The sequence below is a fragment of the Herpailurus yagouaroundi genome, unplaced genomic scaffold, assembly GCF_014898765.1.
Source record: "Herpailurus yagouaroundi ecotype Mexico unplaced genomic scaffold, PumYag 163, whole genome shotgun sequence".
Taxonomy (NCBI): Eukaryota; Metazoa; Chordata; class Mammalia; order Carnivora; family Felidae; genus Herpailurus; species Herpailurus yagouaroundi.
Genome location: NW_024412404.1, coordinates 13,107,101 through 13,121,443, shown reverse-complemented (window position 1 = coordinate 13,121,443; position 14,343 = coordinate 13,107,101). Strand labels below are relative to the sequence as shown.

At 55.3% G+C, this 14,343-nt stretch overlaps 1 protein-coding gene across 3 annotated transcripts in view; it reads right to left on the bottom strand.

Moving 5' to 3' along the window:
- Positions 1-1,574: 1,574 nt before the first annotated feature.
- Positions 1,575-14,343, bottom strand: part of CHST3 (carbohydrate sulfotransferase 3) — a 37,684-nt gene continuing 24,915 nt past the window's right edge. For 2 of the 3 annotated variants that reach the window (XM_040485314.1, XM_040485315.1), the window contains exons 2-3: positions 9,359-9,584; positions 1,575-7,855 (exon numbers count right to left, since the gene is read on the bottom strand). In XM_040485314.1, coding sequence (XP_040341248.1) covers positions 6,556-7,855; positions 9,359-9,498 — 1,440 coding nt within the window. In that variant the 5' untranslated portion in view covers positions 9,499-9,584 and the 3' untranslated portion in view covers positions 1,575-6,555. Of the gene's footprint in view, positions 7,856-8,143; positions 8,449-9,358; positions 9,585-14,343 lie in introns of those variants that run through there. The other variant, XM_040485316.1, reaches the window with a different exon arrangement.

Genomic DNA, 14,343 nt, shown 5'->3' with positions numbered 1-14,343 from the left:
GTGAAGTCTGGTAAGCTGGGGCAAAGGAAAGCAGGACTTCTCAGAGCCTTTAATATGTTAATGGGCACTGTAACTTCCTAAGAGCCTCTAGGTGATCACGGTTCCTCCAAACATACTTGGGGACACACAGTTGCAGACTCCAGTGCTGGGCCTGCTGTAGGCAGATGACACGGGTCCCTGCTGGTGATCCCACTGCTTCCCGGATGGATCCAGCTGACTGTCACTCCCTCAGAGACTCCCTGGGTATTTGGCTCCTTCCCAGAGTTGGGCAAGTTGGGACGTAGTGGAGGAAGATTCGGGAGCTCAAAAAGGGTCTGAGAGTGGAGAGGAAAGATGGTTCCAAGCCTGACTGGTGACTCAGGGGGTGAGTGGGTGGAGAGGTCTCCAGGCTTCTCTGCTCTATGATTATGGCAATTTGTTTCTCCAGGAGGTCATTTGTGGTAGGAAACATAGCCCAGAAATTAAACTAAATATACCCAGTGCCCAGAAGACTGGAGACAGCAATGGCACCTGGCTGGGGTGGGGGTGGGGGGGTGCGGGGGGGGGCGGGGATACTGAGGTTGGAAGGTCATGGTACAGGCCTGTATTTTAAGGATTGGGAGGAAAATGGTTTGAGGTACCCCCCCCCCCCGCCAAGGCCTGGCCTGGGTGAAATAGTAGAGGTACATGTCTGAGTTTGGGGGAAAGGGTCCCGTTCCTTCATATTATGCCTCATTCTGTTGTGACCCCCCTCATTCCCCTCCTCTTTGCTCACCAATGCTCAGCCCTTCTCTGCTTCTTCATGGTTGCTCCTGTCCCCCCCCCAAACCCACACAGCTTTACCAGCTCTGTCTTCCTGGGCTCCAAAATGAACCTTCTCCCTTCTCCTTGGGGAAATGCCTACCAGGTGGCCGTTAGAAGACACAAGGGCCAAAGTCTAATTCGCACCGAAGTTATCACGACTGATAGAGCAATGGAATAACAATTTCCAAGGACTTCATTACATTTCTGAGCTGAAAGGGTCTTTAGTAATGTCCTCGTGTGGGTTTTGAGACCTTGTGAAGGTCAAGGGAATCTTAGGTGCCATTTCAACATGTGAAGCGGGTCAACACGCAGGTGCTCTGGGTGAAAGGGCACTGTCTACTCTTTCAGCTGAATTTTGGAACAGTTGCTGTAAACCACTGATTACACTCCCCATTCTCAAGGAAACTAGGGCCCAGATAAGGAAAGTGACCTGTCCAAGGTCATGGGGCCAGAAGTGGCAAATCTGGGACCTGTCCCCAGGTCCCCTGGCCTCTAGCCAATGCTCCTGTCTCTGCCCTGTAATTCCTAGGTATTCATGACTCGGACCTCACCCTTGCAGCTGGCTCCGAGCAGTCCTCACCGGCTCTGCCATCCTGGTAACATAAACGACCATCATCAACCGCCCCCTGCGCTTCGCCAGGCTTCCTTCCCTCTGTCTGTCACTCTTGGGGGCCTACCTCTACCCTGCTTCATGTGAGAAGTCACCCCTTTTCCTACTGCTGCTAATTTTTTCTTGTTAATTTTTGATTGCTGCTGAGAACAAGTGCAAAAGAAAGGCGGAGACACACTTCAGATTTTGCTCATTGCATGTTTTCGTTTTTAATTAAATAAGTCAAGTAAGCCATCAAGTGATGGGTTCACATTCTGTTCCGCAAAGCAGACCCTGACCGGCGGTGGCCGCCAGCTCTCTGAAGGGCAGCCCCTGCGTTTCCAGGAGATGGCAGATTGTAGCCACGGCAAGGACATCTGGGACACTGATGGCAAGGGGGCGGGAGCAACGTACACACCATTATGTACACACCTTGGCCACACAGGGCCACGAAGGGAGTGTCCCGTACCACGTGGCCATGAAACAGGACACAGGGTCGAGGTCTTGGCAAAAAAGACAGAGTTTGCAGGATCCAGGAGGGAGCAGGGGAGCCAGGCAAACTTGGCCTAGAACATACAGACAAGATGGAGACTCCAGGGGTGCCCAGTTCAAGCCCAATGGTAGAGGAAGCAGGGTATTTTCCCAAATGAAATACCTGGTCTACAGTATGAGCTGGGTCCATGGGGCTGGCACTGCATTCATATCCGTGGAAACACATACAACCAATTCGTCCCCCAGGCATATAGTCCTGGAATGACAGAGGACACGGAGACCAAAGGATCTCAAAGCTCTTAAGACATCTGAATTTGCCAATTCTGCTTTGTCCTTTTGAGGTAAAGAGCAGCTTCCAGTATTCCTGAAACTGTGGGCAGCTGAGAGGCGATATGGTTGCATTCGGGAAGCCCTGGGCCCTCTGCCTCTTGTCCAGCTGGACCACGTCCTGGGAATTTTCACTAGCAAACCCACCAACCTGGGACCCCTGGATTTCAGCGGGTGCTCCTTTCACTTAGTACAGATCAGCAAGGCCTACTTGGTTTCTGCAGACATGCTTCCCCACCCCCACCTCTCCCCAACCCAGGAATCCATCCCCCCAGGACCTGCCTTTGTCCTCAGCCATGGGATTGGGAGCCAGGGATGGCCTCAGAGATGCAGCCGTCTGGTCTTCTGCTCCTGTCCTCCATAATCCAGGCCCTACAGGCAATTAAAATAGGCCCTAATGTGCGAGAGGACCACCAGGGCTGGAAGAGACCTTCCGGGTCGGGACCAGACCACCTGATGCTTCCATCTCTAGACCAGGCCCCCTTCTTCTGGGACAGGGATCCCCTGACCTCCTGTTGGATCTCACTCATCATCAGACAGGGCAAAGGACAGGACAGAGGTGGTGGGGAAAGATGTCACTGGAATGGGTTGGGTGGGCCCTCTGCTCTCAGGGGTCCGGTCGGCAGCTGCCCCATTAGACCGGCCTTTGGCAGTAGCTTCCAGGCTGAGCATACTGGCAGACGGGGAGTAAACTCTTCAGTAAACTTTTTTTTTTCTATTCATTTAGTTATTTATTTTCAAGTGTGTGTATCACATAAAGGGACCAAAGGCTAGAATTTGTTCATGTCTCTCAATCTCAGTAATAACTTGGTGATAACCCACTGCGGGAGGTGGGGGTGTGCCACAGAGTTGTGAATCTGCTTTCTTTCCTCTCTGTGGGGACTCAGGAACCCTGCTCCCCACCGACTATTCCCAAAGACCCCTGCCCCCAACCTGGTGCCCTCATCCTCTCCGAGGTTTACAAACAAGGCCAGAGGAGAAGCCAGGAATAGGCAGCAGTGGTGACAGCCTGTGGGTGTTAGACACTACCCTGTCTCACCAAGGCCTGGAATGTTCTGAACTATTTATATAGGCCGGGCTAAAGAGGTCTTCATCAAGAAAAAGAAAATGAGTAAACACTCATTGCTGAATGGGCCTCTTGTTCCGGGGAAGCCGGCAGCCCCAGAGGTGAGGCCTCAGCTGCTCCCTCTGTCTGCGGGCAGGTGGACGCCATACAGGGGAGAGGCTCCTGATGGAGCAGTAAGAGTAGAGAAGCCCGGACTGGCCTCACTGGAAAAGGAGGCACTGGCCCAGCTGGACCACCTTCCTCAGCCCAGCTGCCTGCTGAAAACCACAAGTGCGTAACTCCAACCAGGCCCCCCATAGAATAAAGTCAGTAGTCGCCCCCACCCCGTCCTTCCCCAAACCCCGAGGGTTCCCGGGAGCATTGCCGAGTCCCAAGGCAACACTCGCTTGAGTTGTGCCCTGTTTCAGACACCAGGGCAAAGGTAATACAGCAGAAAGGGCCTTAAATGCCGCATCTTCAAATCAACAAGAAGAAACCAAGGTACCTCCCTAAACAACACCCTGGGGCCAGCACAGCTCCGTGCCCTTGGTTTTAGTCTTGTGCTCTGAATCGTCTTCGAGTGTCCTTGTGTGTATGGAGTGAGTCAACGGTTTCTAGTATTATTTTGTCTTTCTTGATTTGGGTACAGCTTTGCGTCCCTGCAAAAAATAAGGTATTTTATGTCTCTTCTTTGTCACAAAATAAATAAATTAAGTCAACTTGCAGTGTACAAATTGTCAATGTCCTGAGAAGTCCCAAAGGTCCATTCTCCGCACAGTCCTCGGAGCTCAGGGGTGGAGACTTTGGCCGCAGAGGCATAGGAAGGAAGGAAGAAGTTTGCTGCCCACACCAGGAGGGCCCCAAGAAGAGCCCCAGATGGAGGTACCTGCCTCCGTCCCTGCCCCACCCCCCACCAACCACAGGTGGGGAACCGTGTGGGGAACAGTGTGGGGAGGGGAAAAACAGCTAGTGCTTCCGGGCTTCCAGAAACATCCTGGTCTCTCTCTGCCCCAGGGTCAAGTTTTCAGAGCTGGAGTCCCTTTGGACCCCAAATCAGAGCCAGCTCCCTGCACAACTTATTTCGGGACTGGAGAGCCTAGACTGGAGGCCTCCTTGAACAACTTGAAGTTCATGGAGACCCAGCAGCTCAAATGTGGTGATTGTGAGAGACCCCACAAAATGGCTACAGTCCTCACCGTCTCAAACGGCAGGTTCTAGCTGCTGGGCAGACACACTCCTCCCTTCCCCACGGCAGCACCAGCTGGACTCAGATCCTCTCTTTCCCTCATGTCCATATTACTCAATCCAAAACTCAGCCCTCTGGGTTTGACAACAGGACAGATCTGACATAGAAGTTGTCCAGGAAATCAGAAACAGCCCTAGTGAACTGGGGCAGCTCTTCGAGTTCTGGGGTGGACTGAGCTCTGCTCCCCAGTTTGGGCTGGGGGTAGAAAAGGACCTCCACTGTGGGGGCATCTGCTGCTTGGCCTAGGCCCCGCCCCCCCCCCCCCCCAGGAAATGCATTTGGACCTGAAAGAGATGTTCAAATCTGGCCTCGTCTCAGGGAGAGGATGAGGGCTAATTTATGTTGCTTCTGGACACACAGCAAAGAACACTGGTGGTTTCTGAGATTCGTTCCACATGGGGTTCAAACAGAAACGCCCGTGGGGCACTGTGGGTTGCCATGTGGCCGCCCAGGCTCTGGTCCTTCTGGGAAAAGGCTCTTCCTCCTCCTCCTCTCCCTCCAGCAAGAGCCAGAGTGCTCCCTGCTGGTCCTCCCAGCCCCCTAAAGCCCAAGGTTGCTGTCACGCAGCACTTCTGTAGAAACAAAATAAAAAAACATAGCCACAAAACAAGATACCAAACTATAAATAACTTTAAAAAAAAAAAAACAACACCCAGATAAAATACCCAGCCTACCCCAAGTTGAGCAACACTTTTCCCAGGGCCCTAAAAGGAGGAATTACAGATACGAACATGTAACCATGGTGACCAACCATGAGGCTGACCTCTGTCCCCTGTCTTCTCGGGGGAGGGGTATCCTGATGTGACTTCTCCCCCAAGGGCACTCTGCACTCTTCTGGGCCCTGCCCCACACGAGGCCTGGCCGGAAATGGCAGGACTCCTCAGCTGCCTTTTGCCTCCAGTCAGACCTGAGGCAGCCTTCAAATATGGACTCGCTCTCAGGGAGCCAGTGGAGCTGGGACGGGGCCTTTGGGCTGCAGTCATGTGAGGACTGGCCACATCATTTCAACACATCCTGCCTGCCAGCAGAGAGGATGTGCGTGGGCCAGAGGAGGTAGCCAGGAGAATGTAAGGCGGGCAGGGGCCGCAGACCGGAGGTTCTATATCCACCGCTCAGTCCTAAACCTGGTCAGAACAGGGTCATGGCCCGTGACTGGGTTTCCTTCCATGTCCCTAAATAATTCTAAACATGTAATTAAAGGCTGCTCTTCAGGTGTGTGATAGTTCAATTCCGTGGGCATAAAGCAACAGGGAAGCCTGTGGTGGGTATGTGCGTAGGTGTGTGGACTTGTGTTTCTATGACGCTTCCGTGTCCGTGTCTGGTATATGTAGGTACCTGTCTTTTACACGTGTATGTGTGCTTTGTAGTTGTACGCAGGGCTGGTGTCAGTGACCCGCACGGCGATTCCATTCATGAAAATACTGAATCATTCTTCGTTGATAAGCCCTAGCTGTCATCCTCTGACATTCTGGGCTGTTCCAGCCCCTCCCCTCAGACCCATGCAGATTCCACACTGGATTGTGTAGAAATCCAGAGACTGACATGTGAACAGTGAGTACAGCAGAAGGTCTGACTGCGGCTGGTGGGTGCCCAAAGCCCCTTCGGGTTAAACATCTGGACTCTGGCCCACGGGGTCTACAGGCATTTATGTAGTTTTGGGTGTATGCTTGTGTGTGTGTGTGTGTGTGTGTGTGTGTGAGAGAGAGAGAGAGAGAGAGACAGAGACAGAGACAGAGACAGTGACAGAGAAAAAAAGGCTTGTCAAAAGTTCCAGGCCTGCGGGGAGCCTGCTCAGGAGACCGCAGCCCCTCAGGTCTGGGTCTGGCGGCCCTCACGGACGGGCACTGTCCTGTTCTTGGTGAGAGACCCCGGGCCCAAGGCTGCAGTGGGGGAGCTAGCTGGCGGGGGGCCTACTTCTACGGCCGGAAGGGCGGCCTGCCCCGCGCGTGGCCGCCGCCCGCCCGCCCTCGGTGAGAGCCACCGTGTCACCGCCCGCGGGGCGCTAGGGGGTGGTGCGAGGAAGGCAGGGCGGGCCTTTCACAAGGAGGGGCGCGCGCGCGGCTGCCGGCCCCCCTACGTGACCCAGAAGGTTCCGCGCTCCTCCAGCAGGCTGACGGAGCGGTTGGTGAGGGAGGCGGCGTCCCGCGCCAGCCGGTAACCGAACAGGTGCATGGCCGGGGCGCAGGCGGCCTGCACCACCTGCGCCAGCTTGAAGGGCATGCTGAAGCGCCACTTCTCGAACTGCTCCGAGGAGTTCTTCTGCGTGGAGTAGATGCCGCTGCCGTCCTGGGCCGCCTGCGTGTTCCTCCGGATCCAGTCCTCCACCTGCGCCGTCAGGGGGATGCCGGCGAAGCGGTACATCTCGCGCGCCTTCTGCAGCGGCCAGCGCGCCACGTCCTCGTAGCGCACCAGCATGTAGCGGCCGCGCAGCCAGGCCGGCTGCCGGAGGCCCAGCTCGGCCGACAGCCGGATGCTCTCGCAGTTGCCCCTCAGCCGCTGCACCTCCTCCTCCCCCAGCCGCGCCTGCCCCTCGGCCAGCCACTTCTTCCAGCCCTCGTACTTGCCGGCGAAGGCCACCATGCGGGAGGCCAGCACGGCGCGCGGGTCGCGCACCAGCTGGATGACGCGCAGGTCCAGCCGGGGGTCCTCGGCCAGCGGCTGCAGGAACTCCAGCTGCCGGATGCGCACGGCCTTGAGGGCCATGTGCTCCTTGCGGCGGCAGGCCTCGGCCGCCAGCGTCACGTTGAGGGGCCCGCAGCGACGGTTCTTGCAATGGTACTTCTCGAAGACCTTCTTGACGAAGGGCGTGCACACGGGGTCCTCGCACAGGGAGCGGCTGGAGCCGCGGCGGAACATGAACTGGGTCAGGTGGTCCTCCGGCAGGGGGCTGATGAAGTGCTCCAGCACGTACAGGTCGCACAGGAACAGCTGCTTGAGCACGTCACGGTAGACGAGCGCCGAGCCCGCGGCGTTGGCGCCTCCCGACTCGAAGGACACGGTGCGCTCGATGTGCCACAGCGGCTCGAAGAGGTAGAAGATGTTGCCCTGCTGGTTGAAGAACTCGCCCACGAACGAGGAGCCGGTGCGGGTGGTGGCCATGAGGAGCACGTGGCGCCGCGGCCGGGCCTCGCGGGGTCGGGGTGGCTCCTTGGCCTTGGCCTCCGCCTCCCCCTGGGCTCCGGCGGCGGCCTCCGCTGCTGGCTCTACACCCAGCTGCAGACTGAGGTTTCGCAGGCGGCCCTGCAGCTGGGTGAAGGCTGAATCGAGCTCGCTCAGGGACAGAAGGGACGCATTGTCGGCCAAGATGAGGGCTGGGTCGGTGCTGTTGGCGTCTGCCAGGGGTTGTGGGATCTGCTTCAGCCTGTCTGACACCCTGGGGGGACAGAGAGAAATCGGAGTCAGTGAGTGACGGGGAACTCCATCCCTTGGGCACCCCTAAGCAGCCTGCAGGGCTGATCACCCAAAGCCTGTCTTAGCTGGGTTTCCCCTGAAGCAGACCGTGAGGCAAGGGTTTGGGTGTGAGTAGTTTATTTAGAACATGATCACAAAAAGAACTGGCAGAGAGGCAGAGAAGAGGGGTGGGAAGAAAAAAGTCGGTCTAGGGTGAGCGGGCTGTCCCCGTGAGCAAACCAATCCCACTGGGGCACCTGGGAGGACGCACCTGAGGATTCTCTTGCCTAAGGGATAAGAAGCTCCCAGCTGGCCTTGGCTGAGGGCTGCTCCCAGAGGCATTTACTCCCTGCATTCCTGGCTTGCCGATGTACAGGTGGAGAGAAAGTTCTCTGGTGGAGAGCTGCAGAGGCTTGCAGCAGGATCCCGTGGGCACGAACTGGAACAGTTCATGCTGAGAAACTCAGGTGGGGCAGTGACTGCCTGCTGCACAGTCCAGTTCCTAATCTATCCATGTGGCTGATGCTTTCTTGCAGGGGTTGTGCTGGGAGAGCAGGTCTAAGAAATCTTTGTACTCTGCAGCTCACCAGCCTGCTTTGTAATCTGCAGGCTCACCAGCAGAGGCACTTACTGCACACAAAGGTATACTGCCAACTCCATGCGGCAGCATTCCCAGTGTAGCTGAGGTGAGTGCACACCCCTGGCGTTTAGCAATACACAACCTGAACAACTGCACGTGGGAGGCAGCCCCACCTACCAGGTATGTGTACCAGAACCCTGCCTTTCCATGGACTCACCCTCATCCATGGCTTCAGGCTGGTATAGGAGGTGTGCTGATAATGTGAGGCTTTATCCTAGCCAAGAAGTAAATTAGTAATAATAACCATGGTCAGCAAATACTAGAAACCAACTGCACACCAGGCGCTGAGTTAATGTTTTACATTTCCTCATTTAATCTTTACCAGGAAGACCCCATTGTTAGCCATATTTTTAAAATATTTATTTACTTTGTGTGTGTGTGTGTGTGTGTGTGTGTGTGTGAGAGAGAGAGAGAGAGAACAAGTGGGGAAAGGCAGAGAGAGACACAGAGAGAGAATCCCAAGCTCTGAGCTGTCAGCATGGAGCCCAATGTGGGGCTCGATCCCACGAACCATGAGATCAAGACCTGAGCCCAAATCAAGAGTCGGACGGAGCCACCCAGGTGCCCCATCGTTACCCATATTTTACGGAAGAGGAACTTAAGACAGAGAAAGTGATTTTGTCCAAGCTGTCACAGCTAGTGAGGGCCGAAATCGGGATTCCAACCCAAGTTGCTTGAGTCCAGAGCCCAAGTGTTACCCCGGAGCAGTGATGAGGACGTGCGCGTGACCCACTGCCTGGGCAGAGGAGGGGCCTGGTGACGACTGGTTGAAGAGCTGCCTTTGTAAGACATAGAGCCTCCACCCACCCCTCCCTGATAAGGAAGATGTGTGCTGGCACCCCTCACCTTGATATGATTTTATTTTCCTTTTCAATGAAGACAAAAACCACCACCACAAAAGCCAGGAAAAGGGCATATTTGCTCTTCATCCTCAGGCTGTGCAATAAGTCCCGGCAGTCCTGGGGGAAAGCGAGTCCTTTCTCCATGGGGAAAGAGGGGGCCCGTGGGCGCTCAGCTCAGGAGCATCGCTCGGGACCTGGCTCCGCGTCTTCAGGTGGGGGACACCCTTGTCCTGTGAAGAGACAGGTGGTCAGGACACCCTTGTCTGGAGATGAGGAATGGAGAGGGGTTTTCCCACCAACTTCCGAAGGTCGTGGCCCTGCTTGGCAGCCAGAACCCCAGAGCCACTCCCCCATAGATGAGAGAGCAAATCAAGTCATTTAAAACGCTAATCAGCCCTTTGATTAATTCCTCCCACTTCCATGAATTTATCCTTTGACCTCACACATAACTCAAGGGCAAGTGCATGGAAGAGTGTTCCATGTACTATAAATGTTTGAAACAAAAGATTACAAATACCAAAAAAAAAAAAAAAAAAAAAATGATGGAGGTGGACCTATAAACGCTGATGTTAATAACCTAATATATATATTAGATCCTTCACTTGGGTCCTTCCAAAATTTTTCTTGTGGCCTCAGCCTTTCACATCTCAGCTTCCAGGAGCAGCCTCCCCCTGACTAGGTTAGGGGTCCCCTGGCCCCACTGCCATGCAGACTCCTATTAGTGCCTGAGACTGTCGTAAGGTGAGCCCACTTGTAATGACTTGTTCAATGCTGATCGTCCTTCGTGGAGTGCAGGGAGTTTGTCCAGGCCCCTCATTATCCCTTAGCACTGGGCCAGGCACACAGGACATACTTATGCATGGTTGCCAAATGACAGAGTGGATAAAGGAACAAATGACCTTCAGCGGAAGATGTATATACATTTCTACACACACACACACACACACACACACACACACACCTGTCCTGCATCATGAGCCCGATTCCAGCATAACACCCTCCATCCCAAAATCTATCCCTTCTCCTTAAGGACCTTCATCCATGGGATACTATCTGCTCCAAGTTTGGAAAAATCTTATGATCTGGTGCAGTGCACCCAGGATCATCTCTCTCCCTCTCTCTCTCTCTCTCTCTCTCTCTGGAAAAGGTAGATTTTCCCACAGAAGCAGCTGACATTGACGTGAGGGAGAAGGAGGGCAGGAAGGCAGGTCCTAGGGTTGACCTTCATCACATAATGGAAGTGGCTAGAGGGGCAGCCAAACCATCTGTCCTTTGGGGAAAACAGTGGGGCAGGGGCTCTGCAATACGAGGAGGCAGATGTGTAACCTGGCAGCCGAGTGGAGGGCCCTGGCTGCACAGGGTAGAGTGGTGCTGAGGCTTCCTGGATGTGGTTGGGTGGAGAGGGGCCCAGGGAGGAAGGGTGGTGTGGGGTCAGCTCCAGAGCAAGTGGAATACTCCTGCGTCTTCCTAATTCTTCTGGGCCTTTCCCCACACACTTATTAAACAACTATTTCCTGAGCACCCACTATGTGCCAGCCTCCGGTCTAAGCACTGGGGATACAAGCAGTGATCAAGCAGACCTGGCCCACAGCCCTCATGGGGCTTACGCTCTGGTTGGAAGGGCCATCTGAAATGATGTGGTAGCTGAAATTTATTGAGTGCTTACCACTCTGCCAGGTGCCATGTTAAGCACTTGATTTGCATTTCCTCATCAGATCCTTACAGAAGTCCTATTAGGTAGCAGCTATCCCATTTTACAGATGAGGAAACTGGGGTTGAGAGAGGTTAAATAACTTGTCGAAGATTCCTCCAGCAGCCGCCCTCATCACCCACCCGAGATCCAGGTCACTCGAGCCTCTCAGTGCTCCCCAGTCACCCCCACTGTAGCCCATATGGTTGGGCGGATGGTCTGTCTGTCCTCCTTTCCCAGAACCCGTGCCCCTTGAAGTAGAGACTAGCATCTAGAATGGTACCCAGAATATATCAGCTGCCAAAAAACCCCCCACTACTGATCAAACCTTTCAAAGTTGATGCCTGGCTCAGTGCCTGGCAGGCTGTCAGCATGAGTGCAGAATGACAGAGCCAGGTTCCTCATACACCCTGGGTGTACAGCCCAGGGTGGGGTGTGAGGCCGCCTGTCGCTCTGGAAGGGTGAGACCCAACAGAGTCTGCAGGGCAAAAGGGACTGAAATCTGACTTTCTGCCCTCTCATCTCTTGGCTGACAGTTGCCTGTGTCTGATGATGTGAGGGAAGCAGAAGGAGCTGAGACCAGAAGTCCTGGATTTTAGTCTTTCCTGCATGTCTGCCATGCTGTGCAACCTTGTATGAATGACTTAACCTCTCTGGGCCTCGGGTTCTTCACCTGTAGCATGAAAAACCTGTACATAAGGCTGCTGTGGGGAATGGTATCTGGGGCATGGTAAGCGTTCATTAAATCCAAGAGGGGAGAAAAGGAGGGGTGGAATGGGGGGACTTGCCTTCACTGTCGTCTCCCTTCTGGGTCTTTGGTAAGATTAGAAGTTTGGCTGCCTTGATGACAAAGCTCCTGCACCTTCTCCTCCCCTCCCTACCAAGCACGGTTTCTATTTCTGAGTTGCCATCCCAGTCCCCTCACCGCCCCCCCCGAAAAGTACAGGGTTCTCAAGAACCTTCTCGGCATTGCCCTAAAAGGAAGAAGCAATGGTGAAGACTCTCTCCCACACGACACACAAGGCAGACTGTTGGCTCCTTTGCCCTGTCCCAGCAGGCTGGCCCTAGCTTCAGCTTTGGAAGCCCCGTGGATGGTGGGCACGCAGGTGAGAGAGGTTTGGCGGTCCCAGGGGGAATGTGGGAGGTCCCCAGACCCAGGAGTCAGGAGAGGAGGTCCCCAGACCCCCAGCGAGGCCAGGAGGTCATAGGGTCATGAAGGAGGAAGACGAGGCCAGGATGGCGGCCACCTGACAAAGCTCCAGGCAGAAGCCCTCGGTAAGAAGTAGGTCTGTGACAGCTGTGAACACTAGTCAAACCTTGGTGCTGCCTCCCTCCCCAAACCCGTGCTGCACCCTTGCTTAGCTCGTGGGAAGAACGAAGCAGCTTTTCCTCCTCTTGGGAGATGCCACCCCCCGGGGGAGTACTTGATACCCTCCCCCCACCGCCCCCAACACCCAGCAAGTGATGTGACAGCCAAAGGCAAAGGTGGGATGCCAGCCAAGGTCCCGTTTCCAGGGCACCGGGGCCAAGAGTGAAGGAGGCCAGAAGCACGGGCCAGCCCAGCTCTGCCTGGATGCAGCAGGTGGTAGGACAGCTGCCCTTGGCCCCGTTATACCCAGTGCTCAGCTCTGGAGTCCTCCTCCGGAGCCCTTCCCTGACCACCGACCTCACACTGACCATCTCCCCTCCCCCATCATTTCCCTTCTCAGCATCCTGCTTTATTTCCTTCCTGGACCGAAATGTGCTTGTTTCTTGCCTATTTCAGCCCCTGGAGTGGGTTCCATGAGAAGAGAGCTTTGTCGGTCTGTTCCACCTTCGTTATTCTGTGCCCAGAATCCCAGTGCCCTAGTCTGGGTGTGTACTGGGCACAGGACAGGTGCTCCGTAACACTACGTGGATGGGAAGCATGGAGAAGAGAAGAGCATGTGCATGTGTGTGCTGAGTGTGTGCTCTGAGTGTGTACTAGAAGGATGTGCTGAGTGTGTACTGGAGGCCAATACTACAAGTGCGTACTATGGGCAAAACTTCAAGCTTTGGGGTTTCACATACATCAGTCTCTGGAATTATCATTATCAATCCGGGATGTCATTTGGGGATGAAGAAACTGAGCCTCGGGGCTTTCAGTTCAAGCCTGTATAGCTATGTGCTAATGATGGGAGGGCAGAAACCCGCCACGGGTAGCCCAAGCAAAGCTTCGTGAGGGAACACCGAAAAGGAAGTGGGCTGAGCTGAGGCCCTAACTCTAGGCACCGGCTTTCCTGCCCTCCTCTTTCCTCAGGGGCCTTTCTGCTCAGGCCTCCCTCCTGCCTGGCAAGGGGCCCTCACTAGACAACAGTTGTCTACTTGGATGCCTCCCAGCCTCCCCCTGCCTCCCCTAGGGGGAGGTGGGGTCCTAGAGTCTGCTGTGAATGGAGCTCTGATAAGGGCCGGGCCCTGCCAGGCATTGCATCAGGCAGCAAAACTCCACTCCCCTCACTTGCTGGGCCCAGGAGCGCAGTGGGGGCTGGGCCGCAGCGGTCACAGGCCCCGATCCCACAGCTGCTCCATCAGAGGAAGAGCCACCCAGAGAAGAGAAGCTGGGGGGGGGGGGAGGGGGGCGCTCCGTGGGAGCCGTGAAGCCCACTGTGGGGAACTCTACACCAACAACCCGTGGGCCACAGCCCTGGGGGGCCAGGAGGTGCCCCAAGTGTGCCATGCCACCAAAGCCCATAAGGAGGGTTTCTGTGAGTTGTCTCGGAATCCCCCAGAGAGCAGAACAGAGGGCAGGGCAGGGAGGAGGAGTTCAAATGCCGGCCTGCCCATGAGGTAGGCGATCTTTGCTTAGAGAATGCAGAAGCCCAGCCAGGGGCCTGTCCAAGCTAGGTTCCATTCCACATCAGCAAGGATGGCTTGGGAAGAACCAAGGCCCCCCCTGCATCTCAAGCTTAGTGTCTAACAGGAGAGTAGATGCCTAGGGGGGCTGTTAGATGCATCAGCGAGTGAAGGAAGAAGGGAAGGAATAAAAGAATGAAGTGAACGAACGAACGTCTGGCTGATGCCCCCTGCTGCAGCTTGGGGCTGTCATTACTCCTCGGGCTTGCTCACATTCCAGGGCTCCAGCTTCCTCTCCCAGGAACAGACCCCTCTGTGACTTCCTTACGGGCGTGCGCTCCGCCTCAGCCAAGACAGAGACAGAGTAGAAGCAGCCAACGGTGAAGGTGTGTATCACCTGAGCGGCCATGGACAGCCAAGAACTTGTGAGAAGCTGAGGGCCACAGCCACGAGGTGGACCTGGGGGCTGAGGGCCAGCCTGGTGGGGG